The sequence below is a fragment of the Rhinopithecus roxellana genome, chromosome 19 (genome assembly GCF_007565055.1).
Source record: "Rhinopithecus roxellana isolate Shanxi Qingling chromosome 19, ASM756505v1, whole genome shotgun sequence".
Taxonomy (NCBI): Eukaryota; Metazoa; Chordata; class Mammalia; order Primates; family Cercopithecidae; genus Rhinopithecus; species Rhinopithecus roxellana.
Genome location: NC_044567.1, coordinates 70,012,489 through 70,036,970, shown reverse-complemented (window position 1 = coordinate 70,036,970; position 24,482 = coordinate 70,012,489). Strand labels below are relative to the sequence as shown.

General features: G+C 48.9%; 1 protein-coding gene across 1 annotated transcript in view; it reads right to left on the bottom strand.

Moving 5' to 3' along the window:
• DNAH2 (dynein axonemal heavy chain 2) overlaps positions 1-24,482 on the bottom strand; it is a 122,095-nt gene that overhangs the window by 40,867 nt on the left and 56,746 nt on the right. Inside the window, 22 exon segments of the mRNA XM_030923652.1 lie at positions 1,340-1,444; positions 2,489-2,713; positions 2,839-3,006; positions 3,008-3,038; positions 3,352-3,443; positions 3,626-3,778; positions 7,766-7,924; positions 8,013-8,150; positions 8,982-9,118; positions 9,332-9,449; positions 9,676-9,894; positions 15,172-15,297; positions 15,557-15,709; positions 16,055-16,182; positions 17,219-17,399; positions 18,158-18,347; positions 18,444-18,547; positions 18,988-19,176; positions 20,011-20,121; positions 21,083-21,208; positions 21,896-21,997; positions 22,242-22,459. Coding sequence (XP_030779512.1) covers positions 1,340-1,444; positions 2,489-2,713; positions 2,839-3,006; positions 3,008-3,038; positions 3,352-3,443; positions 3,626-3,778; positions 7,766-7,924; positions 8,013-8,150; positions 8,982-9,118; positions 9,332-9,449; positions 9,676-9,894; positions 15,172-15,297; positions 15,557-15,709; positions 16,055-16,182; positions 17,219-17,399; positions 18,158-18,347; positions 18,444-18,547; positions 18,988-19,176; positions 20,011-20,121; positions 21,083-21,208; positions 21,896-21,997; positions 22,242-22,459 — 3,173 coding nt within the window.

Genomic DNA, 24,482 nt, shown 5'->3' with positions numbered 1-24,482 from the left:
TTTTTTTTTTTTTTTTTGAGACAGAATCTCAGACTGTTTTCAAAGCTGGTGTCCGATGGTGAGATCATGGTTCACTGCAGCCTCGACCTCCTGGGCTCAAGCAGTCCTCCCACCTCAGCCTCTCAAGTAGCTGGGACTACAGGTGTGCACCACCACACCTGGCTAATTTTTATATTTTTTTGTAGAGACAGGGTTCCCCATGTTGCTCAGGCTGATATCAAACTCCTGAGCTCAAGTGATCCACCTGCCTCAGCCTCTCAAAGTACTGAGATTACAGCTGGAAGCCACCGTGCCTGGCTGACACAGTATTTAAAAACAAAAATGAATGCAAAATATTCACGATGAACAAACACTAACATTTAAAATAAAGACCAGATGTGGATTACTGATTTCTCCTTTCCCCTTAGGCTCCAATATGGCTCAGCACTGCACTCTACTGATTGATTTTGTATTTATTCAAAATGGTGGTATTTTGCTCATCATAAATTATTGGCATTAATTTTAATTTTAAAAATATATTGCATTACTACAGATTCACCACCAGTACTAGTAGCCAAGCCTCAATACCTTCCCTGTTCCCCTGGGATCTCTTGGCCTCACATACTTCTCCAGTTCTCCTTCCCACTCCACAGGATCAATAAAATGTTCCAGACAGGGAAAAAAAATGTGAGGCCAAGTGTGGTGGGAGGCTAAGGTGGGCAGATCTCTTGAATCTAGGAATTTGAGACCAGACTGGGCAACATGATGAAACTCTGTCTCTACTGAAAATACAAGAATTAGCTGGGCGTGGTGGCAGGCGCCTGCAGTCCCAGCTACTCTGGAGGCTGAGGCAGGAGAATCACTTGAACCTGGGAAGTGGAGGTTGCAGTGAGCTGAGATCATGCCACTGCACTCCAGCCTGGAGTGCGACAGAGTGAGACCCTGTCTCAAAAAAAAAAAAAAAAAAAGGAAGTGTGAACATGTTATTTCTCCTGATTGCAGAGTCTTTGGGTGCCCCCTTAAATTCTGCACTGAGATGAGTGACTCACTGGCCTGGCTCTAATCCTGACACTGCTATGGACTTTGTAGGATCTATCTTCCTTAGTCTACTCGGGCTTCACCGTGTTCTCTGCCCACCAGGACTACAAGGCTTCCTTGTCCACAGCCAGGAAGATGCGCTTCCATCCTGTAGCTCTTCTAGCTCACGGGCCAGCACAGGCCCTACGGATCGTCCCAGCTTCCTGTATGGAGCTCTGCTTGGGGTGCCTCGGCCCCCTGGAATCTGGCCCCTGCTTCTCTGGGACGGAGACATTTCACCTCCTACCCTCCCCTCGTCCTGCAGCCCCCATGAGGTCCTCACTGTGGGGAAGGTCATGTTGATAATGTTGAAGCGACTCTGTAGCCTTGGGGAGATGACAGTCCGTCCACCCCCAGGGGGGCCCATGGCAGCCATCAGGAACATTTCCTAGACAGCGGTGACAAGGTGGGCGGAGAGGCAGGAGGGGAGCGGGCAAGAGAGGCAGCGACACAGGCCGGGTGAAAAGGAGTGGGAGGAAAACAGTGTGAGGAGGGACAAAGGGGAAGAGGAACCGGGACACAGCGAGTAGAGAGGAACATGGAGTGGCAGAGCAGGGGGAGGGGAAGAGGAGAAAGGGACATGGGAAACTTGTTTTAGAACCAGGAATGCATTTGTCTGTATTTCATCCTTATAATCCATGTACCCAAATGAGAAAACACAGGTAAGTAAAAAAACATTTGTGTCTTCTAGACTTTCTCTTTTTCTTCTTTTAAAATTGTACGTATCTATACACGTGGTGTGTGTGTTCTCTCTCAAACACACATGAATATATCACTAGCCGAGTTTTGGGCCCAGAATGCCAGATATACACACAAACAACCCCAGAAGCCAGGCCACAATGGCCGCTGATTAAAGAGAAGCAGCCAGGTGCAGTGGCTCAGGCCTGTAATGCCAACACTTTGGGAGGCCAAGGTAGGAGGATCTCTTGAGCCCAGGAGTTCAAGACCAGCCTGGGCAACATATGGAGACCTTGTGTCCACTAAAAATCATAAAATTAATCTGTCACTCCAGCCTTGGCAACAGAGCAAGACACTGTCTAAAAAAAAAAAAGAAAGAAAAAGAAAGAAAGAAAGAAAAAGAGAGAGAGAAAGAGAGAGGAAGGAAGGAAGGAGGAAGGAAGGAAGGAAGGAAGGAAGGAAGGAAGGAAGGAAGGAAGGAAGGAAGGAAGGAAGGAAGGAAGGAAGGAAGGAAGGAAGGAAGGAAGGAAAGAAAGAAACAGTATGCTCAGAATCCCACAAAGGAGGCAGGACTGAGGGAGGATGCCTGGCTCATGAGTGGGGAGCCAAGAACTACTGTCATGGAGACAGGACGCTCCTGTGTGGGAAGGAATCCAGGATGACAGGACCATAGCCTGGGGCCCCAGTGGAGTGGGGACTGAGCCTATCCCAGAAGGGAGCAGAGGCCTGAAGAACAGACTCTCGGGAGGCTTACTCGAATGTGCTTGATGGTCTGCTTCGAACGGTCATACCAGAAGCCATAGTCAATCCAGAGGCGGATCAGTTCCAGAGGTGGCTGGGACCCAAACATGTCCTTAGCGGGCATATTTAGGTCATCCATAAAGGTGATCATGCTTTTGCCCCCGAATGGCACGTAGACACCCTTGGTTCGCTTCTCAACCCTGCTCTCAATGATGCTCTGCACGTTATTGGATGTGGTCTGGTGAAAAGGTACCGAATGAATGTGTGGGTCTCCTGAGAGAAATATGGGCTTAGAGAGGAGGGTCAAGCAGGCACTTGGATCCCAGGGGAGCCGGCAGCCAGGCCCCTGGGTCCCCGACACACCTGTGCGGACATGTTGACAATGAGCACCGACCACTGGCTGGAGGGCAGGGACTGCAGAACACTCTGGGCGATGGAGGTCTTCCCAGTCCCCACGGGACCCACCAGCAGAACGGGATTCTGGTTGGCCACCAAGGTGCTCACCAGGTAGTTGTAGCGCACAGTGTCAACTGGTGGGCACCGTGATCTTATAGAAGGGGGCGCTAGGGAAGAGCAGGGACCGGCTCTCAAGGGCCACCCGCCCACTCCTTTCCAACTCCCACTTCCTTTCCCTCCACGTCACCACTGTCTCATCACCACCCTGCCCTCCTGTGGGGCCTGGGGATCATGCACTCCCCTCAAAGACCCCTTCCCAAGTCCTTTAGGTACCGCTTCCTCTCCTCAGGAGGCAGCCCTTCCCTGGGACCCGCCTTCTCCTTCCTATCGCTCATTTTTGCTTCTAGGCCCCATCTCTCTTGCCACATCCCCCACCTACCGCTGCCCCATGCCCTCCTCACACCCAGGCCCAGCTCTCACTTTGGAGGGTAGCGCCAACTCTTAGGAAGCTTGTCCTCAAATGACGTCCAACTCCGCATTTTGGGGTCCACAAAATACTCATACACCGTGTCCTAAGGAGGGCATGTAGGTCAGGTGACAAAAGCCTTCCTTGAGCCTTCTCCAGCCCAGAGAACGGGCCCCAGACCACCGGGTGGAAGAAAGAGAGAGAGAGACCAAAGCAGAGCCTGAGATCGGGGATGCCAATGGGTTCTGGAAAAACAGAGCAAATAGGACAGCTGGGTGTGTGCCCAACCTTATTGGGAAAGGAGCCCTCGATCTCTCGGAGGTAGCTGTCAATCTTCTTGCGGCCCTCTTCATCCACAGAGGCACACACAGACCAGATCATGCTGAACACAAATGTCATCTCTACCATGGTGACATAGTTCTCGCCGTCAGCTGGGTTCACCTGGATGGAGGATGAGAAGAGGAAATAACCCACCTGTAAGAGACCAGGGGTCCATCTGGCAGACTCATGACACCAGAGTGTGGAAAGGCTGAGTCTTCCTCCTTTCCTGGCTCTATTTGGAAAATCGCACAGTTTTCCAAATGTGCGTGTTTATCTACAACCTGCTGAAAGACTGAGACAAACCTGAAATACCTTATAGCTCAGCAGTTGCCCTGAGTTTCCTCACTGCTAACTCATAAAGACGCAGCCATCATCCGGCCACAACAGGCCTGCTCTGGAAAAGCACCCATGGGTGCTCAGGAGACAGGTTCAGGAACATTCATGGTGACTTGTTTGTGATTGCAAAACACTGGAGATGACCTAAACGTTCACCAGTAGAGCAGTGGAAAAATAAAATGTAGTGTTCTACCATGAAATAGTATATAGCAGTTAAAGCAATGAAATGAATCTACATGTAGTAATACAGAACTCAAAAACATATTGTTAATTTAACGGACACGTTGCAGTATATATAGCATGATATAGTTTTAAAAAAAATACCACATTTTCGGTCAGGCACAGTGGCTCATGCCTGTAATCCCAGCACTTAGGGAAGCAGAGCTGGGTGGATCACCTGAGGTCAGGAGTTCGAGAGCAGCCTGGCCAACATGGTGAAACCACACCTCTACTAAAAATACAAAAATTAGCCAGGCGTGGTGGCCCCTGTTAATCTCAGCTACTCAGGAGGCTGAGGTGGGAGAATCGCTTGAACCCAGGAGGTGGAGGTTGCAGTGAGCCGAAATGGCACAACTGCACTCCAGCCCGGGCGGCAAGAGCAAAACTCCGTCTCAAAAAAAAAAAAAAAAAAAAAAAAAAAAACATTTTCTATGGATATCCATGGGATTATCCATGGGATTATATGTAAAGGCGTACCTTTAAAAAGGCCTAGGCCAGACATGGTGGTGGCTCATGCCTATAATCCCAGCACCTTGGGAAGCTGAGGTGGGATTATTGCTTGACGCCAGGAGTTCAAGACCAGCCTGAACAACATAGTGAAACTTGTCTCAACCAAAAAAAAAAAAAAAAAAAAAAACAGCCAGGCATGATGGTGTGCATCTGTAACCTCAGCTACTCAGGAGACTGAGGTGGGAGGATCACTTGAGCCCAGGATGTTGAGGCTGCAGTGAGCCCTGATCATGCCATTCCAGCCTTGGTAACAGAGCAAGACCCTGTCTCTAAAAAAAAAAAAATTAAAAAAGAGGTCTGGAATGACATACACAAACATCCTACAGTAGTTACTTGTGTGCAGTAAGGAGCAGATCAGGACTGGGAGGAGAGAGAGGAAGAAAAAGGACTTTAGTTTTAAATGAAAAATTATTATTTTCAGAAAGGGAACCTGATTCAACAATTATCTGTGTAATTAAAAATTAAAATGTAAAATGTGGCCTGGTGCGGTGGCTCATGCCTATAGTCCTAGCACTTTGGGAGGCCGAGGCAGGAGGATTACTTGAGTCCAGGAGTTTGAGACCGGCCTGGGCAACACAGTGAGACCCTGTCTCTAGAAATAATAAAAAATTAGCTGGGTGTGATGGTGCACGCCTGCAGTCCCAGCTACTCGGGAGACAGGAGAATTGTGTGAGCCCAGTAAGTTGAGGCTGCAGTGAGCCGAGATCACACCACAGCACTTGGCTTGGGCAGCAGAGTGAGACCCTATCTCTAAAAAGATAAAATGTAAAATGTACCAACTTAATAATGGAAGGAGCATATTTAGAGCCCGTGCTCTCAATCCCTACCCAGGGGGCATGTGACAGGTGTCTTTCTTCTGATTGGGCGCATAGAGCACATGGGGCCATCCCGACTCTGTCGGGCCTCTTGGAGACCACGACCAACCTGGCATCCTTCAAACCATCCCTGGCCTACTATGCAAAGCAGACACAGGCCCGTGGGTGGAGGGCGCTTGAGGATGGGTTGTGACTTAAGACACCTAGGACCACAGATAACGGTGCCGTCCAATCCAGGATACTGATCTTGGGTTTAGAGAGTAATCCTCAATCCTGGCCGGGCACGGTGACTCACGCCTGTAATCCCAGCGCTTTGGGAGGCTGAGGCAGGTGGATCACAAGGTCAGGAGATCAAGACCATCCTGGCTAACACGGTGAAACCCTGTCTCTACTAAACATACAAAAAATTAGCCGGACGTGGTGGCAGGTGCCTGTAGTCCCAGCTACTCGGGAGGCCAAGGCAGGAGAATGGCGTGAACCCGGGAGGCGGAGCTTGCAGTGAGCCGAGATCGCACCACTGCACTCCAGCCTGGGCGACAGAGCGAGACTCCATCTCAAAAAAAAAAAAAAAAAAAAAAAGAATCGATTGTCTGCCATTTTCAATCCAGAATCCTTAGTCTGTGCTTCTGGCTCCTCTCAGCACACAACACATCTCACCATCCTCATGGTCCAGCCCTCTCCTCAGGGTCTCTGCCACACTGAAGAGCATCTGCACACAAACACCACCCACCATATCTGGCTACAGACCACTAGCTAGGCCTGCCCCACCAGGCCTGACTCCTGTGTGTCTGCACTTCTGCAGAGGCCACTCTTGCCCTCTGCTCACCCAGGAAGCCTCCCCTACCCAGCCCGTCCTTCTTGGCACCTGTGTGCCATTGATACTCGTAACTGCCCTCTGCCCACATGGTATCTGGCAAGTCCATCTACAGTTTTTTGGTTTTGTTTTTTTGAGATGGAGTCTTGCTCTGCCTCGCCCAGGCTGGAGTGCAGTGGTGCGATCTCGGCTCACTGCAGCCTCCGCCTCCTGGGTTCAAGCGATTGTCCTGCCTCAGCCTCCCAAGTAGCTGGGACTACAGGTGTGTGCCACGACACCCGGTTAATTTTGTATTTTTAGTAGAGATGGGGTTTCACCATGTTGGCCAGGCTGGTCTCAAATTCCTGACCTCCCATGATCCACCCACCTCGGCCTCCCAAAGTGCTGAGATTACAGGCATGAACCACCACACCCGGCCCCATCTACATATTTTTAATTTACATTAACTGTACGAGGAATGACATATGTTCCTATAGATCTTCATTGTTGTTGATGATGTATTAATAGTTTAATTACCTGGCAACATCTTTAAAAACAATACAAACCATTTATAGGCAGTGATTAAAGCTCAACAGAAGATATCAAATTTTGGTCCTTCTAAATTGAGCACAATTTTTCTTTTTTTTTTTTTTTTTTGAGACAGAGTCTCACTCTGTCGCCCAGGCTGGAGTGCAGTGGCGCGATCTCGGCTCCCTGCAACCTCCGACTCCCGGGTTCACGCCATTCTCCTGCCTCAGCCTCCTGAGTAGCTGGGACTACAGGCGCCACCACCTCGCCCGGCTAGTTTTTTTGTATTTTTTAGTAGAGACGGGGTTTCACCGTGTTAGCCAGGATGGTCTCGATCTCCTGACCTCGTGATCCACCCGCCTCGGCCTCCCAAAGTGCTGGGATTACAGGCTTGAGCCACCGCGCCCGGCCAACAATTTTTCTTAAATATCAATTGACCTGAAATGTTTACAAAGTCCTCTCATCAGAATAGTCTGAAAGCCTCTTCCAGGAGAAATGGTGTCCCAGGGCCTCATCTACGCCAAAATTTACATTTATATTTTGAAGGGCTGGCGAAGTCAGGAGCAGAATGAGCTATTTTCAGCTCCCAAAGCATGGGTGGGAAATTACAGCCAGACCCCATTGTGTACATATTCAACTCAGAACCCCTAGTCGGACCTTTCAGCTCAACGCACACGTGCACACACACACACGCAGACACACACACAGACACACACATGCACACACACAGACGTGCACACACACACCCCTCACTGCCTCCATGGTCATTGAGGCCTCCCCTTGGAGTCTCTGCTCCACTCAAGCCTGGAGTTCAACCTGTCTCAGACACACCGTTTCCCAGAAGTTGTCCTGGTGAGACTGTGAGCCCTCCCTACCCCCTGCCCATAGTCTGTGTCCTCCCCTTACCCCATTCTCTGGCGTGGCCAGGGCCGAGTACAGCTTGCAGAGGGAGATGATACCACTGTACTCGGGCAGGGGCACCAGCTCCTTGCAGTTGTCCTTCTTAAAGGCCAGCATCTTGTTGATGAACTTTTCGAACATGCGTTGAAGGGGCTCTACCTCAGCCTGGAGTTGAATAAGAAGGGAGTCGTCATTCACCCTTGTGTCCTGGAGCCACCCTGGTTACTTTCCCTCTCCTCGGTTCCCTTCATACCTTTGGCCTCTTCTCCAGCCACGACTGAACATAGGGCTTCCAGCCCAGGTCAGCGTAGTCAGTGTAGACCATCCCGCAGCGGGATACGGTGGCTGGAGAGGCCACTGCCAGGTTCTCCACTTCGAACAGAAGAGACACCTAAGGATATACGCTTGTCAGAACTTCATCTCTCTCTGCATCCCCCACCTTCAGGAATAATAAAACACCCAGAACTCGGATGCTACAAGTTCACAAATGATTTGTTTTTGTTTTTGTTTTTTTGAGACAGAGTCTTGGTCTGTCACCCAAGCTGGAGTGCAGTGGCATGATCTTGGCTCACCGCAACCTCTGCCTCTCAGGTTCAAGCAATCCTCCCACCTCAGTCTCCAGAGTACCTGGGACTAAAGGTGCACAACACCACGCCCAGCTAACTTTTGTATTTTTTAGTAGAGACGGGGTTTCACCCTGTTGGCCAGGCTGGTCTTAAAACTCCTGACCTCAAGTGATCTGCCCACCTTGACCTCGCTCCCAAAGTGCTTGGATTACAGGCATGAGCCACCTGGCCTAGTCCAGTTTGCTTTAAAAGAAACTAGAGTTTATTCAAGGTTGTCCTTATGAAAAATCACTCTCTTGCTCGCATTGTTGGAGTGGGTGGAAAAGGGTGTGCTTGCCAGTCCATGAATTCATACCCCTGGGTGCACAAATGAGGGTCCTGCCTCATGCGTCCGTGGGAACGAGCTGAGGAGGGCCGCCCGAGCCTACACAGTGCTCACAATACAGAGTGTTTTTCTTATCATTGTTCTCAATAGCCATGGTAGGCAAATCATTTTTTCTTCAGCTGCAGGTTTCCCTGAATCCAGGCATCCTCCTTTCAGCTCTCTCCCGCAGAACCTGCCCTGCTCTGAGATTCCTTGCTGTCCTCCCCAGCCCCAGCCCATGCCCTCCGGTGCCTGCCTCTGCAGGCCCTCGGGAGTCAGCCACATCCCTGACCTGCTCGGGCATCGCGATGCGCTCGCCGTTGATGAGGGTCAACACCTTGTTATCATCCATGACGGAGTTCATGCTCTCGATCCACAGCGTGTCCACGGGGCCGTCGAACAGGATCCACTTCTCATCGGGTTTCTCATCTGAGTAGATGGTGGGTGGTGAGGAAACCAGGGAGCCACTCGCCTTGCGCCCTCCGCTCACACTTCTCGGAGATGCAAGCCTACACGTCCTTGTACTTCAGCATTCTCCAGGCATTTCTCTCCCAACTTGGAACTTCCTATCCCCAGACTCCCCGCCTCCTTAGGAGACTCAGGCGTTTGCTCTCCACACCCCACGATCCTTTGGATACCTACCTGCACATGCCGTCCGCATGACACTGGACAAGATGCCATCTGTCCATTCATTGCTGCTGAGGTCATATTCCCCGTACAGTTCCCCTAGAGACAATGCCTTAGGGTTCAAAGGGAACTCCTGAAAGTGACACCGGAAGGGGTTTTAGCTGCTGATAGACAAAAACCCCCCTTTATTTCCAAACCCCTCTTAGGTACGCGCATTTGCCCCTTCTCTCATCACTCCAGGCCTCCGTGGACCCAGGTACAGCCCTCCTGGCCTTGCAAGGTTCTCCCTGGCCCCCACCCTCCACTGTCTTTTTACTACTCAAGTCTCTGCCACTGACTCCACTGTCCCAGCCCCGTACTCTAACAAGGTTGAAGTTAGGGTCTCCAGCGCGGCACAGAGAGGACAGGGAGGCCTGCAGGATGCGCCATGAGGCCGTCTTGCCACTGCCCGTGCAGCCCACAATCATGGTGGAGTGGCGGGAGTTCTTGGTTTCATACAACTGGAAAACCTTGGTGAGGGTGAACGGTGTGCTTTGCAGGCCCATGTCTCGAATCTCCTGCTCAACGGTCTCCCGCAGCTGAGGGAAGGGAAAACACAACAAGCAGAAGCAAAAGGATGAGGCCTTTAAAGGGCTTTCAAAATCTCCCCAATGCCAGGGAGAATGTGTTCAAAACTGTTAAAAATGGCCCCAGGGCCCTCTGCCCTCCGGCTCTGGTCACTCACTGGGAAGCTGGCCCATTGCAGAGTTGAAAGATTGGGCTCTGGAGTCGGCCAGGCTGGTTCCCCAGCTCTCAGCTATGTGATCCTGGGTAAGTTACTTCTCCACGCCTCAGTTTCCTCATTGGCACAATGTCTTACATATAGCTCTACACACTTTTTATTATTCAGCAAATATTTATTAAGCCTCTACAATGTATGCCAAGCACTGTGCTTGCCGGTTGCCAGGGATACGGCTTGGGACAAAATAGATTTCGTCCTATTGCAGAGCTCACAGTTTGGTGGAAGAGCCCAATTAATGTTAAATACATTATTACCTAAGTTAAAAGGTAATGCTTGGGCTGGGCGCGGTGGCTCACGCCTGTAATCCCAGCACTTTGGGAGGCCGAGGCGGGGGGATCACAAGGTCAGGAGATCAAGACCATCCTGGCTAACATGGTGAAACCCCGTCTCTACTAAAAATACAAAAATTTAGCCGGGTGTGGTGGCGGGTGCCTGTAGTCCCAGCTACTCGGGAGGCTGAGGCAGGAGAATGGCGTGAACCCGGGAGGCGGAGCTTGCAGTGAGCTGAGACCGTGCCACTGCACTCCAGCCTGGGCGACAGAGCGAGACTCCGTCTCGGGGAAAAAAAAAAGTAATGCTTGAAGAACCGTGACCTAGCAGATCGGCCCCAGAATAGTGTGCCATTTTAAAACACACAGCTCATGTAGCCAAATAATTTCAAATAGATGCAAGATCGTTACTTGCACTAACAGGCCTCACCAATTTCACTTCCTTCCACCATCTGAGAAGTTTTATTAGTATGTTTTCTGTGTGCACATGTGTTTAGTGTCCTAAAGAAGTTTAATGTCACATTTTCTATTTATTCAGTTAAAAAAATATTCTCAGCCAGGTGCGGTGGCTCAGGACTGTAATCCCAACACTTTGGGAGGCTGAGGCGGGCAGATTACCTGAGGTCAGGAGTTCAAGACCAGCCTGGCCAACATGACGAAACCCCATCTCTACTAAAAATACAAAAAAATTAGCCGGGCGTGGTGGCGGGCGCCTGTAGTCCCAGCTACTCAGGAGGCTGAGGCACGAGAATCGCTTGAACCCGGGAGGCGGAGGTTGCAGTGAGCCGATAATTTGCCACTGCGCTACAGCCTGGGCAACAGAGCAAAACTCCATCTCAAAAAAAAAAAAAAAAATCCTCTAATTTCTTCTTTGATCCATTAGTTATTTAGAATTGTATTGCCAAATTTCCAAACATTTGGCTTTTACTAATTCTATTTTGTCGCTGTCTGTTAAAAGCATTCAAATGCATCACTTTATGGATTTTTTGGTCTGTTTGCATTATCAGTTTCTGAAAGAAGTAAGTCAAGATCTCCCACCAGGGCTATGGATTTATGTGTTTCTCCTATGGTTCTGTCCATTTTCTTTTATGGATTTTGTAGCTATATTATTTAGTGCATACAGATTTAGAACTGTTATAACTTTCTGTACATTGATCCTTTTATCATTATGAAATGTCACCTTTTACCTTTACTATTGCTTCTTGCCATAAAGTCTACTTTGCCTGTAGAGTTATCATTGTGATCAGAAAATGTGGTATGAATATCTTCCTTTGACATTTTTGAGGCAAATTTATGGCCTTTACATAGTCATCAATTTTCCTTTTCCTACATGGTCCAACAATTTTCTATGTGTGCTTGAAAAATATGGTTATGCTTCGATTATTTTATCTTATTTTATTTTATTTTATTTTATTTTATTTTATTTTATTTTATTGAGTTCTCACTCTGTCAGCCAGGCTGGAGTGCAGCGGTACAGTCATGGCTCACTGCAGCCTCGAAGTCGTGACCTCAGGTAATCCTCCCACCTTGGCCTCCCAAAGTCCTGGGACTACAGAATGAGCCACTATGCCTGGCTGATTCTCCAATTATTGAGACCAGTTTGTATAGATATCTATTAAATAATGATTGTTGATTGTGTTCTTCAAATCTTCTATATCCTGATTTTTAGTCTGTTTGATTTATCAGTTAAGAGATATCAAGCTCTCCACTACGATAGATTTGTCCACTTCTCCTTGTAATTGTGCAAAATTTGCTCTACTTATTTTGAGGCTGTATTATTAGGTGCACCAAAATTTAGAATTGTTATACCTTTCTGATGAGTTGACCCCTTTATTATTATGAAATGGCCCTCTATTTCTAGCAGTACTTTTTAGCTCAAAATCTGTAGTCCCATATTGCTACCCTGGCTTTCCTTGGTTAGTATTTACTAATACTAATTATTTACTAATGCTAATCATATAATAGAAAAAACATCTTTTTCTATTCTTTGACTTTCAGCCCTTTGTCATTAAGCTTTAGGTGGGTCTCTTGTAAACACTATGAAGTGTCAGTATAACAATGTATGATTACTTTTCCTTTCCTGGGCAACTTTTTTGTTTTCCCTAGGATCTAATAATTTTTGTGATTTTTGTTTGCTTAGGTTTTTTTTTTTTTTTTTGGAGACAGGGTCTCTGTCACCCAGGCTGGAGTGCAGTGGCACGATCTCAACCACTGCAGCCTCCAACTCCTGGGCTCAAACAATCCTCCCACCTCAGCTGAGACTACAGGCACGAGCCATTACACCTGGCTCATTTTTGTATTTTTTGTAGAGATGGGGTTTCACCATGTTGCCCAGGCTGGTCTCAAACTCCTGACCTCAAGTGATCCACCCGCCTACACCTCCCAAAGTGCTAGGATCACAGGTTTGAGCCACCATGTCTGGCCTGTTTGCTTAGGTGTTTTTTTTTTTTTCTTTTTCTTTTTCTTTTTCTTTTTTGCTCCCATATTTGCTTAGTTTTTAATGTGCTTATCTCTAACTCAATTCCAAACTCTACCAGTTGACTAAATCTTTCAAACAATTTTCACATCAGGTATCAATTTCTTCTTTAAAAAGTCCTCCTGGCCTGGTGCAGTGGCTCATGCCTGTAATCCCAGCACTTTGGGAGGCTGAGGCAGGCATATCACCTGAGGTCGGGAGTTCGAGACTAGCCTGACCAACATGGAGAAACCCTGTCTCTACCAAAACTACAAAATTAGCTGTGTGTGGTGGCGCATGCCCATAATCCCAGCTACTCCTGAGGCAGGAGAATCGCTTGAACCCAGAGCGCGGAGGTTGCAGTGAGCCGAGATTGTGCCGTTGCACTCCAGCCTGAGCAACAAGAGTGAAACTCCATCTCAAAAAAAAAAAAAAAAAAAAAAAAAAGTCCTCCTGAAGCTTTCAGGTTTGCTCCAATCTGGATTGGCTTCTCTCTTTGCCCAGTGCACCACCATTATCCTGTGACCTCCATTCACCAACACCCCAAGGATTACTGTAGCCTCCCCCTTGCACTGAATCTTTTGTTCCCCGTCATCCCTTTCACAGGCTCCTGTATTTAAGTAGAGCACATTTTCTAGTAGCTTTTGGAGAAAGGAGTAATTGTGACTAAGGAGCACACCACCATGCCTGGCTTTTTTTTTTTTTTTTTTTTTTAAGAGATGAAGGTCTTGCTATGTTGCCCAGGCTGGTCTTGAACTCCTGGCCTAAAGTGATCCTCTTGTCTCAGCCTCCAAAGTGTTGAGATGACAGGCGTGAAGTACCGCACCTCGCCCCTATCAGTTTCAATATCTGAAGTAAGTTTTCATGGATCTGATTCCACTGTCTGTTGTTGTTCTGGCTCCCATTCATGGTTTCTTGTTTCCTTGTGTGTTTTGTGATTTTTGACCATGAGTTGCTCATTTTCTTGGACTTTTACCTGTGGCAATTCTTTGAAGTGTGAGTTGAAATTTTATTCCTCCAGAAATAATTTGCTTTTGCTTCGTCCTGTCACCTGGGGGCACTAACAACCTAGAACTACTTAATATTAAAATCTAAGCTTGAGATTTCTTTTCTGATTACACAGTAGGAGAAACGATGACTGGAAACCATGTGAGAGCTGGTGTGTGGTTAGGAAATCTCAAAGGAAATTTGGTCTTTTTCTTCCATCATCAGAGATCAAAACAAGCAAGTTTCTTTCCTGTATATACCCTTCTAAATCGCAGGCTTCTCTTTTTTCCATCTACTGGGGGCGTTGCCCCTTGTGGACTGGGGTTTGCGCAGCACTGCGTTTTCTGTTCTATCTTCAGACTTGGACGGTTTCATCTCCTATTCCCACTGCCTTGAGATCAACAACCGTTTTCAGGGAGAAGGCCAGCTTTTGTACTCACCTGTCTCCCAGGGCTCCTGCTTTTACTCCCCACCCTCCATAACTCCTGGAATTCTTTCTTTCTTGCCAGCCTTAGCAATGCATTAAAAAGGATGTCATTATTATATTTTTATCCATCACTTTAGTAGTTTCTATTGAAAGGATCATTCAGGGTATCCAGACTACCACACTGCCAGATAAGAAAGTTCTCATGCTTTCTAAAACTCCTTCTTCCATTCCGCTGCTCTCTGACACCAAGTGGCTTCTAGCAACCTCTCCTCAAAACTCCCTGCTGAGGTGAGAAGTAGAGGCATGGAGGACTGATGGGCACAGAGAAAGTGCAAAGGCAACAGACTAGAGGTTTCGATGAAGTCAGAGCGTTGTTGCGTGGATGCACTTGAGCAGGTACATTTGAGCAGGTCAGCGGAAGAGGGAGTCGTGATCAGAGAGCAGAATGTTTGAATAGTCTATTGCTTTATAGATAAGGAAGTCCAAAGAGAGGTCAGCTGACTTGCTCAGAGTCATAGCTAGCAGATGGCAGAATAAGACCCGGAAGCCAAGTTTTCTGTTCCCAGATGCCTATTGACATATGTGGTCAGGAGAGTGCACTTTTTTTTGTTTCTGTTTTGTTTTTTTGAGACAGGGTCTTGCTCTGTCACTCAGGCTGGAGTGCAGAGGCACAGTCTCAGCTCATCATAGCCTCAACCTCCTGGGCTCAAGCAATCCTCTTACCTCAGCCTCCCGACTAGCTGGGACTACAAGCATGCGCACCACCATGCCTGGCTAATTTGTGTATATTTTGTAGATACGGGGTTTCACCATGTTGCCCAGACTGGTCTCAAACTCCTGGACTCAAGCAATCTGCCCACCTCAGCCTCCCAAAGTGCTGGGATAACAAGCACAAGCCACAGCACCTGATCAGGGAGAGTATTAAGGAACAAATACCTTGCCATAGTCAATGACAGGCAGCTCAATGTTGGGAAACAGATCTTGCACGATGGCATTGAACAGGGGTGCATCAACTGAAGTGAGCTTGGCGATGTTCATATCTCTCATTGAGAGCAGCAGAACCTGAATGGGAAAAGACAGAGACTCAGGCTGGAGGAGCCAGGGCCTAGGCCCTTCACCTCCAAAGGGCTTCAGGGCAGGTGCTAAGAACAATGGAGACACCAGTTAGCCATTAGCAAAGCAGAGGGCAACACAGGGATGGGACCAGGTGGGAAGGTGGGAATCCCAATCTGGGAAAAGAAAGGGTCTGAAAGACTTGAGGGAAGTGACATAGGGCCAGTGACAGTGAAAGTCAGGTCCAAAGTCTGTGTCCTTGCTCTACCTCTTCATCAGTCAGATCCGGCTGTAGGCGGCGCTTCTTGCCAGCATAGCGCAGAAGGGAGGTGAGGGCACGCAGGCCAAAGTCATAGTGGTCCTGTCTGGAGAGCTGCTGCACAGCCAGTGAGTAGAGTGTGTACACCTTCTTGGCCAGAATCTGGGGAACCAAAACAGAGGAAGAAACAGTCCATCTCCCCACAAATCCCTCTGCTTCATCTCGGGACAGTCAGAGACAGGAAGCCAGGTCCCAGGACATGAAGCAGCTAGGAGGTACTCTACGGACTCTTCTGATGAAATCGTGTGAATCACGCCATCGTTAATCAGTGATATTACAGAGGAGAAACTTCCCTCCCCTAAAGTTTTCTCCCCCTAGATCCTATGGACAATAGTCTAAGTTCCTTAGAGGATAAGCTGATAGTGAGGCCCTTGGGGAGCTCCTCTGTCCAGGGAATAATTATGAAAGGGAATTAAAATCACTGGAGAAAAGGGGTTATTGGAGTACCTTGCAGTTGCCAAAGCCCTCTCCAAAGAGAATGATTTCTGCAATGAGGGTGGAGTCAGGCACCACCATGGCAATTGGGCGGAACATGGATTTAAGATTTTCAGGAAGCTCTGTGCGGCCAGCATAGCCTGGAAAACAATGCCGCTTACTTGGAATCATATATTTCCTTATCTTGATTTGCTTCTCCAAACCCACTTTCCAATCAATCTCATTTTCTTCCACCTTAACTCCATCCCTAACTTTCTCCCTAACTCCAAGATCACATCCTTTGTCATCTCAGCCCCAGCCCTTCCCAGTCCACTTTGGTCTTCTCTCTTCTCTGTGGTCCTTTCCTTACTTTCTGCGTGGTCCTATTTCAAACTCAAATCACAGAGCTGTCAATTTCCCATCTCTCCAGGTTCTGTGTATAGCTCACATCAGTCCTAATAGAAATCACAGCTTTTCCTCTTATTCGTTCAGTTCCTAAACCCTTTCCTATCCCTGTGCTGTCCTAGGCCCTTCCCCCAGAGTTGTTTCTAGGGAACAGTAAGGAGAGACCCTAGGGCCTGCTGCAAAAGAGATGGCAGAGAGACCAGAACTCTGGGAGCTAGCCTAATGGGAGAAGATAGCTAAGTATCTTAAAAGATGAGGTCTGGCCGGACGCGGTGGCTCACGCCTGTAATCCCAGCACTTTGGGAGGCCAAGGTAGGCGGATCACAAGGTCAGGAGATCGAGACCATCCTGGCTAACATGGTGAAACCCTGTCCCTACTAAAAAAAAAAAAAAAAAAAAAAATACACAAAAATGTAGCCGGGCACAGTGGCAGGCGCTATAGTCCCAGCTACCCGGGAGGCTACGGCAGGAGAATGGTGTGAACCCAGGAGGCAGAGCTTGCAGTGAGCCGAGATCGTGCCACCGCACTCCAGCTCCAGCCTGGGTGATAGAGGAAGACTCCGTCTCAAAAAAAAAAAAAAAGGTTATTAATCCTTTAGGGAAAACAGTAAGATTGCCTCCCCTTCTCCCAGAAAGTTGTGTGTTTATCCTTCTCTCCGCGTTGCTATTTTTAACCAGACTTCATTTAGCTATATACGTTCGCATGGAAGGGGGAAGAGGAGGATGCAGTTATTTCCCCTGAATACCCAGTTCTTCCCACCCCAGAAACCCCATCCACTCCCTGCCACCTACCAGGATTCATGGTAATGAAGATCCCACAGGACCACACCAGATTTATTTCAAAGCCGTCAAAATGGAAACGGGTGAGGCCGGCAGCCAGGGCAGATAGGATGGACAGGATCTGCTGGGCCACCACTGACAGCACCTCGATGTTGATGCGGTTAAACTCATCAAAGCAACCCCAGGCTCCAGTCTGTGGGGTGCAAGGCAGAGTCACTGGGAGCAAGAGAGGTGCCCCAAAGGCTAGAAAGCATGATTAACACACCCTTCCTTAAAATGTTTCACTAGGTGAGGCGGCCTCCAGAATACAGTGCAGGGAGAAGGGCACTAGAGTATACTGTTGTAGCTTCTGGCCAGAACTTTCCATCAGATGAGGCCAATCTGGGGTGATGGTAGAAAAGGTGTGGGTTGGAAAGAGACTGGGGTAGGGAACTTGTGTGCACTGTCTATTCTGCTCCAGTTAACACGCATTATTTTCTTTAATCCTTTAATCCTTTATAATCTTCTGATTTTTGCAAATAAGCTACATGAAGCTCAGGAAGGGGAAGGGACTTTCCTAGTTGTGGCTGGGCGCGGTGGCTCACGCCTGTAATCCCAGCACTTTGGGAGGTTGAGACAGGTGGATCACCTGAGGTCAGGAGTCTGAGACCAGCCTGGCCAAGATGGTGAAACCCTGTCTCCACTAAAAATACAAACATTAGCCAGGTTTGGTGGCATGCGCCTGTAATCCCAGCTACTCAGGAGGCTGAGGCAGGAGAATTGCTTGAACCTGGGAGGCGAAGGTTGCAGTAAGCCGAGATCACACCACTACACTCCAAAAAAAAAAAAAGAATTACCCAGGATGCAATGTCATGAAGTTACAAAGCACTGAACCAGATTTGGGTTTCAGTTTATTTTCTGGAACGAAAAGGTATTTAAGGGGCTTCTGGCACAGGGTGGCAGGATACTGACCTGAGCCAGACCTGAGTACATTCGGCCCATGGACTTGTAGTCCAGGCCCTCAGAGCAGTTGACCACAATGACATATATGCCCAGGGCCTTGCCCAGGTCCTTGACGGTCTCGGTCTTGCCCGTGCCTGCGGGGCCTTTTGGGGAGCCCCCTCGGTGCAGGTGCAATGCCGTGGTCAGTGTCATGTAACACCTGAGAATTGAGAACAGAAGCGGAGTCAGACTCCCGGACGCCTCTCAGCTTCTGCTGCCCCCACCCCAGCCACCTCATTCATCCCACACGGCAGACCTGTCCGTCAGGGGGGTGATGACAAGCCGGCCCGAGTTACCCAAGTACTCATAACTATACTGAAATTGCGTGTTGGTCTGGCGGATCATACAGTCATCAAGATCCTGGGGAAAACAGGGCAGAAAAAGAGAGAGGTGGGTTTGGAAGGAGAGTTAGAGCTGGGACAATGACTGAGAGTGGGGCTCAGAGTTGCCAGGGAGGCTGCAGTGAAGGGATCGGGGGTTCCCTTTTAGAGTTGAAAAGGGGAGTGGTTTATGGGCAAGATGGAAAATGTGTTTCATATTGCACGTCCACCCCAACCCAACGCAGCAGCTGCCTGGAGTGTTTCTGAGTCCTGTTCGAGTGACATTCATAGTGAGCCCTGACTGGGACAACTGCTTGCCACTCCTGATTGTGGGGAGGAGATGGGAGGAAGAACCGGATTAGGGTACTGGGACAGGACTAAGGGTTGGCTTAGGATATCCTTGCATTTACAGAACATGGATGCAATAAAAGCATTAGGATCCATTTTACGGTGAGAGTGGGGAGTTGGCCCATCTGGCACCTTCTCCCAGTAGAACCGAAGTTGGCTGAGCCAGTCAAAGGAATTGACATCCATGAGGCCACTCTTGTAAAGCTTCTCCAACACATCCCGGGCATGAATTTCTATCGTCACCAGAGCCACAATTTTAAGCCGCATGATCTTGGTCAAGTTCCCCCTGATAGCTTCTGAATACTTATTCAGGATTGACACCTGTGGCATGAGGCAGCAGGGAAGAGAGCAGACAGAGCAATGTCGCCAAAGCCCAATCACCCCTCACTCCCACCCAGCACCACTTCCAACCCGGTGCTGACCCCACCTGCTGGAACTCCTGGTAATTCTGCTCCACCGCGGACTGCCCCCACTAGACTTCCATCATAAAGCACCTTCGCTCTGGCCCTTTTCCACCAGCTCACCTCTAATTCTCACTGCTTCCTCCCTGCAATTCTAGCCCCAGACCTAACCCATACTTGCAGAGCACCCACCTGCTTTTTTCTTCTTTTTTTTTTTTTTTTTTGAGACAGAGTCTCACTCTGTCGCCCAGGCTGGAGTGCAGTGGCGCGATCTCGGCTCCCCGCAACCTCCAACTCCCGGGTTCACGCCATTCTCCTGCCTCAGCCTCCCGAGTAGCTGGGACTACAGGCGCCCACCACCATGCCTGGCTAATTTTTTGTATTTTTAATAGAGACGGGGTTTCACCGTGTTAGCCAGGATGGTCTCAATCTCCTGACCTCGTGATCCGCCTGCCTCGGCCTCCCAAAGTGCTGGGATTACAGGCGTGAGCCACCGTGCCCAGCCCTTTTTTTTTGAGACAGAGTCTTGCTCTGTTGCCCAGGCTGGAGTGCAGTGGTACGATCTCAGCTCACTGTAGCCTCAACCTCCTGTGTGTGCCACCAGTTAATTTTTGTATTTTTTGGTAAAGAAGGGGTTTCACCATATTGCCCAGGCTGGTCTGGAACTCCTGGGCTCAAGCAAGTGGGCTCCTCCCACCTCTTCCTCCCAAAGTGCTGGGATTACAAGCATCAGCCACTGCGCTCGGCCTCCCACCTGCTTCTTCTTCATGACCTTGAGGATTTTCTTGTCTCCCCGCTCCTTCGCTGTCAGCAGGCACTTGGTGACATCAGCCGTCCACTGGATCTGACTGGCAGTGATCACCATCTGAGGATGTGCAGAAGCCATGTCCCAAAGCCCTATCCTTGGCCACCCACACAGCCCAGCTCCCAAGTCCCAGCTATTTCAAGAACCGTGTGCCTCTCCCAACTGCACCCAATCTGCTCTGAAGGATGGGACATGGGCCTCAGGTCAGGAGCTAAGGGTCCAGCTTGGAGTGTACCAGAGCCACAGCCCAGAAAGGGGGGTAAGAAACCACATTGTGTGAGACTCGAGATTCTGTCTTTCCACTGGCCACATCCTTTTAACTCCATCTTTTTAACTCCATCTTCTTGTTCCCTCATTTCTTCATTTCTTTCTTTTTTTTTCTTTCTTTCTTTTTTTTTTTTTTTTTTTTTTTTTTTTTTTTGAGATGGAGTCTCGCTCTGTCACCCAGGCTGGAGTGCTGTGGCCGGATCACAGCTCACGGCAAGCTCCGCCTCCCGGGTTCACGCCATTCTCCTGCCTCAGCCTCCCGAGTAGCTGGGACTACAGGCGCCACCACCTCGCCCGGCTAGTTTTTTGTAGTTTTTAGTAGAGACGGGGTTTCACCGTGTTAGCCAGGATGGTCTCAATCTCCTGACCTCGTGATCCGCCCGTCTCGGCCTCCCAAAGTGCTGGGATTATAGGCTTGAGCCACCGCGCCCAGCCTCTTTCTTTTTTTTTTTAATTTTTTTTTTAAATTTTTTTAGATGGAGTCTTACTTTGTCACCCAGGTTGTCACTTCGCCGCCTCCTGGGTTCAAGCTATTTTCCTGCCTCAGCCTCCTGAGAAACTGGGATTACAGATGCACACCAGATAATTTTTTGTATTTTTAGTAGAGACAGAGTTTCACCATGTTGGCCAGGCTGGTCTTGAACTCCTGACCTCAAGTGATCTGCCCGCCTCGGCCTTCCAAAGTCCTGGGATTACAGGTGTGAGCCACCATGCCTGGCCCCTTGTTCCCTCATTTCTGTTGACCCCAACTCACCTGGCCAGCCCACTCCTTCACCCATTTGTCCCTCTTGTTGAGAAACTTCTTGAGGGCCAGGCGGCAGTTCCGGAGAAGGTCCCGCAGGGTCACCCTCATGGTCCGTTCCACATCGCCAAGCCAGGACTGGGGGGAGGTGGGAGAATAGGGTAGCTCAGCCTCAGGGGCACGGCCAAGGTCCTCCACAGGGAAGGCACTTAGGAAGCGGCACTCCAGGGCTTTGTACCCAGAGAAAAGCAGGAATGGGCAACGGCTGGCTTGGGTCCCTGAGAGAAATGGAGGCTCTGAGGCAGATGGTCTGACTTTCAGAAGGAAATTTCAGTTCAGAGCAGAGATGATCATTGTCAGGAATGGCAGGTGGGAGGGGAAAGAATGACTATCGGCCATTTACAGAGATCTTCTCTCCTCATGGAGCCAGGTGAACTTTCTTTTTTTTCTTTTTCTTTTTCTTTCTTTTTTTTTTTTTTTTTGAGATGGAGTTTCACTCTGATTGCCCAGGCTGGAGTGCAATGGCGCGATCTCAGCTCAATGCAACCTCCGCCTCCCAGGTTCAAGCGATTCTCCTGCCTCAGCCTCCTGAATAGCTGGGATTACAGGCATGCGCCACTACTCCCGGCTAATTTTGTACTTTTAGTAGAGACGGGGTTTCTCCATGTTGGTCAGGCTGGTCTGGAACTCCCGACCTCAGGGGATCCGCCTGCCTCGGCCTCCCAGAGTGCTGGGATTACAGGTGTGAGCCACTGTGCCCGGCCCAGGTGAACTGTCTGCAGGAAGAAGAATCAGCTAGGTCCTCAGACTCTCACCACAACTCACCTCCACAGGCCCTTCTAAAAGTACTGAGTGGAGGAAATCAATGTACTCGCCATCGCCCGAGAACATTCCCACAGCTTCCCATTTGCTGCTGGACCCTCCAACCTGCAGAAAACAGAAGCTACTCAGAGCCTGGCCGGCCCACACTTGGTATCCGCCTAGAAGTACTGGGGCCTTTTGAGGGTAATTACTGCTCCTCTCCTCTCCTCTCAATATTACCAATTGGAAGAAATTCTATCCCCTGAGAATCGAGAATCATTAATTAACATGGCCCTCCTGTTGAGAGGGCAGGTCCCTTCCAAAGCCTTTCATACCCACCCACCATCTCATTGTGGCCACTTCTACCGACCTTCTGGATTCTCAGCAACTTGATGTTGTCAAAGCATTTTTTGAGGTGCGGCTGCACAGCCTCTGGGTTTCGGGACTGGCCCAAAATCTCCAGTAGGTCATCATTGGACAAGAAGTAGAAGCGGGGGAAAATATGTCGCTTGGTCTCTAAATACATATCCAGAGACTTCTGAATATCTTCCAGGATTGTGTTCATTTCTGTCAATGTGTCCAGGAGGCCTGGGAAGAAGCGTGATGAATGCCATTTGATGGCCTTCTTTCCACTGCCCTGGGGGGATCTGGATGCCCCAACTCTGTGTTCTTTGCCAGCTCTTAAGCAGTGGGGCACAGACTGCCATGAGGGTTTCTGGACGCAGAGAAGTATCCCCAGACCCTCTATCATGCTCATCCCATTCTCTCCATTAATTAATGACTCACTATTCATTATGCACTATTGTACATGTTACTATTTATACATTAATGATACATCATATATGACTTCATTAATACAGTAACTTCCCCTTACCCACAGTTTCACTTTCCATGGTTGCAACTACCTGCAGACAACTGTGGTCCGAAAATATTCAATGGAAAATTCCAGAAATAAACAATTCCTAGGTTTTAATTGCACACTGTGCTGAGTAGTGTGGTGCAGTCTCTCACCATCCTGCTCTGTCCCCCAGGATGTGAATGATCCCTCTGTCCAGCGCCTCCACGCTGAAGAGGTTCCCTGCCCGTGAGTCATTTAGTAGCCCTCTTGGTTATCAAATCGACTGTTGTGACATCACAGCAGTGCCTGTGTTCAAGTGACTCTTATTTCACTTAATAATGTAAGCAGAAGTGCAAGAGTAGTGATGCTGCCAATTCAGATACGCCAAAGAGAAGCCGTAAAGTGCTTCCATAAAGAGCTTCCTTCCTTTAAGTGAAAAGGTGAAAGTTCTCAACTGAGGTTGCTGAGATCTACAGTAAGAATGAATCTTCTGGCTGTGTGCAGTGGCTGACGCCTGTCATCCCAATACTTTGGGAGGCCGAGGTGGGCGGATCACTCGAGGTCAGGAGTTCAAGACCAGCCTGGCCACCATGGTGAAATCCCATCTCTACTAAAAATACAAAAATTAGCTGGGCGTGGTGGCAGGTGCCTGTAAGCCATGCTACTTGGGAGGCTGAGGCAGGAGAATCGCTTAAACCCAGAAGGTGGAAGTTGCAGTGAGCTGAGATCGTGCCACCGTACTCCAACCTAGGCGACAGAGCAAGACACCGTCTCAAAAAAAAAAAAGAATCTGAATCTTCTATCTGCGAAACTGTGACAAAGGAAAAAGAAATTCATGATAGTTTTGCTGTCACACCTCAAACTGCAAAAGTTACAGCCTCGGCGCATAACAAGTGCTTAGTTAAGATGGAAAGGGCATTGAATTTATGGGAGGCAGACACAAACAGAAACATGTTCTGATTGATGGCAATTGGGTTCGGGACTATCTGAGGTGTCAGGCATCTACTGGGGGGTCTTGGAACATATCCCCAGTGAGTAGCGGGGGACACTGTATAACACACCCACCAAAGAACTTGGGGGTCCACCTTCCTTCATTTCCCATAGGCAAAAAAAGAAAAGAAGGGCCGGGGGAAGAACTTAGGGATCCACTGGCCCACCCAAGAGCTTCTGAAAAGTAGAGATTTCCCTCCATGTACACAATCTAGCAAGCACTTTAGATACACGTCATGTGCACACAGTGAAAGAAATCGACAAGGACTGGGGTTGCCAGTGTCCCTCATGTCACAGCAAAAAGAGTGCCAGAACAGGCGGCAGAAGACTCCCAATCAAACAGTGGTTCTTTCACTTACTGGCATGTCAATTCACCTCATCGAGTTTTCACCTCTTTGTATATAAAATGGCAATAAAATCCATCTCAAAAATCAACGTGAGGCCAGCCGTGGTGGTTCACGCCTGTAATCCCAGCAGTCTGGGAGGCCGAGGTGGGTGGATCACTTGAGGTCAGAGAGCGAGACCAGCCTGACCAAAATGGTGAAACTCTGTCTCTACTAAAAAAATACAAACGTAGCTGGGTGTGGTGGCACACGCCTATAATCCCAGCTACTTGGGAGGCTGAGGCAGGAGAATTGCTTGAACTGGGAGGTGGAGGTTGTGGTGAGCTGAGATCGCGCCATTGCACTTCAGCCTGGGCAACAAGTGCGAAACTCCGTCTCAAAAAACAAACAAAAAAAAAAAAACCAATGTGAGTACTAATTGAAGTGTATTCACATCGGT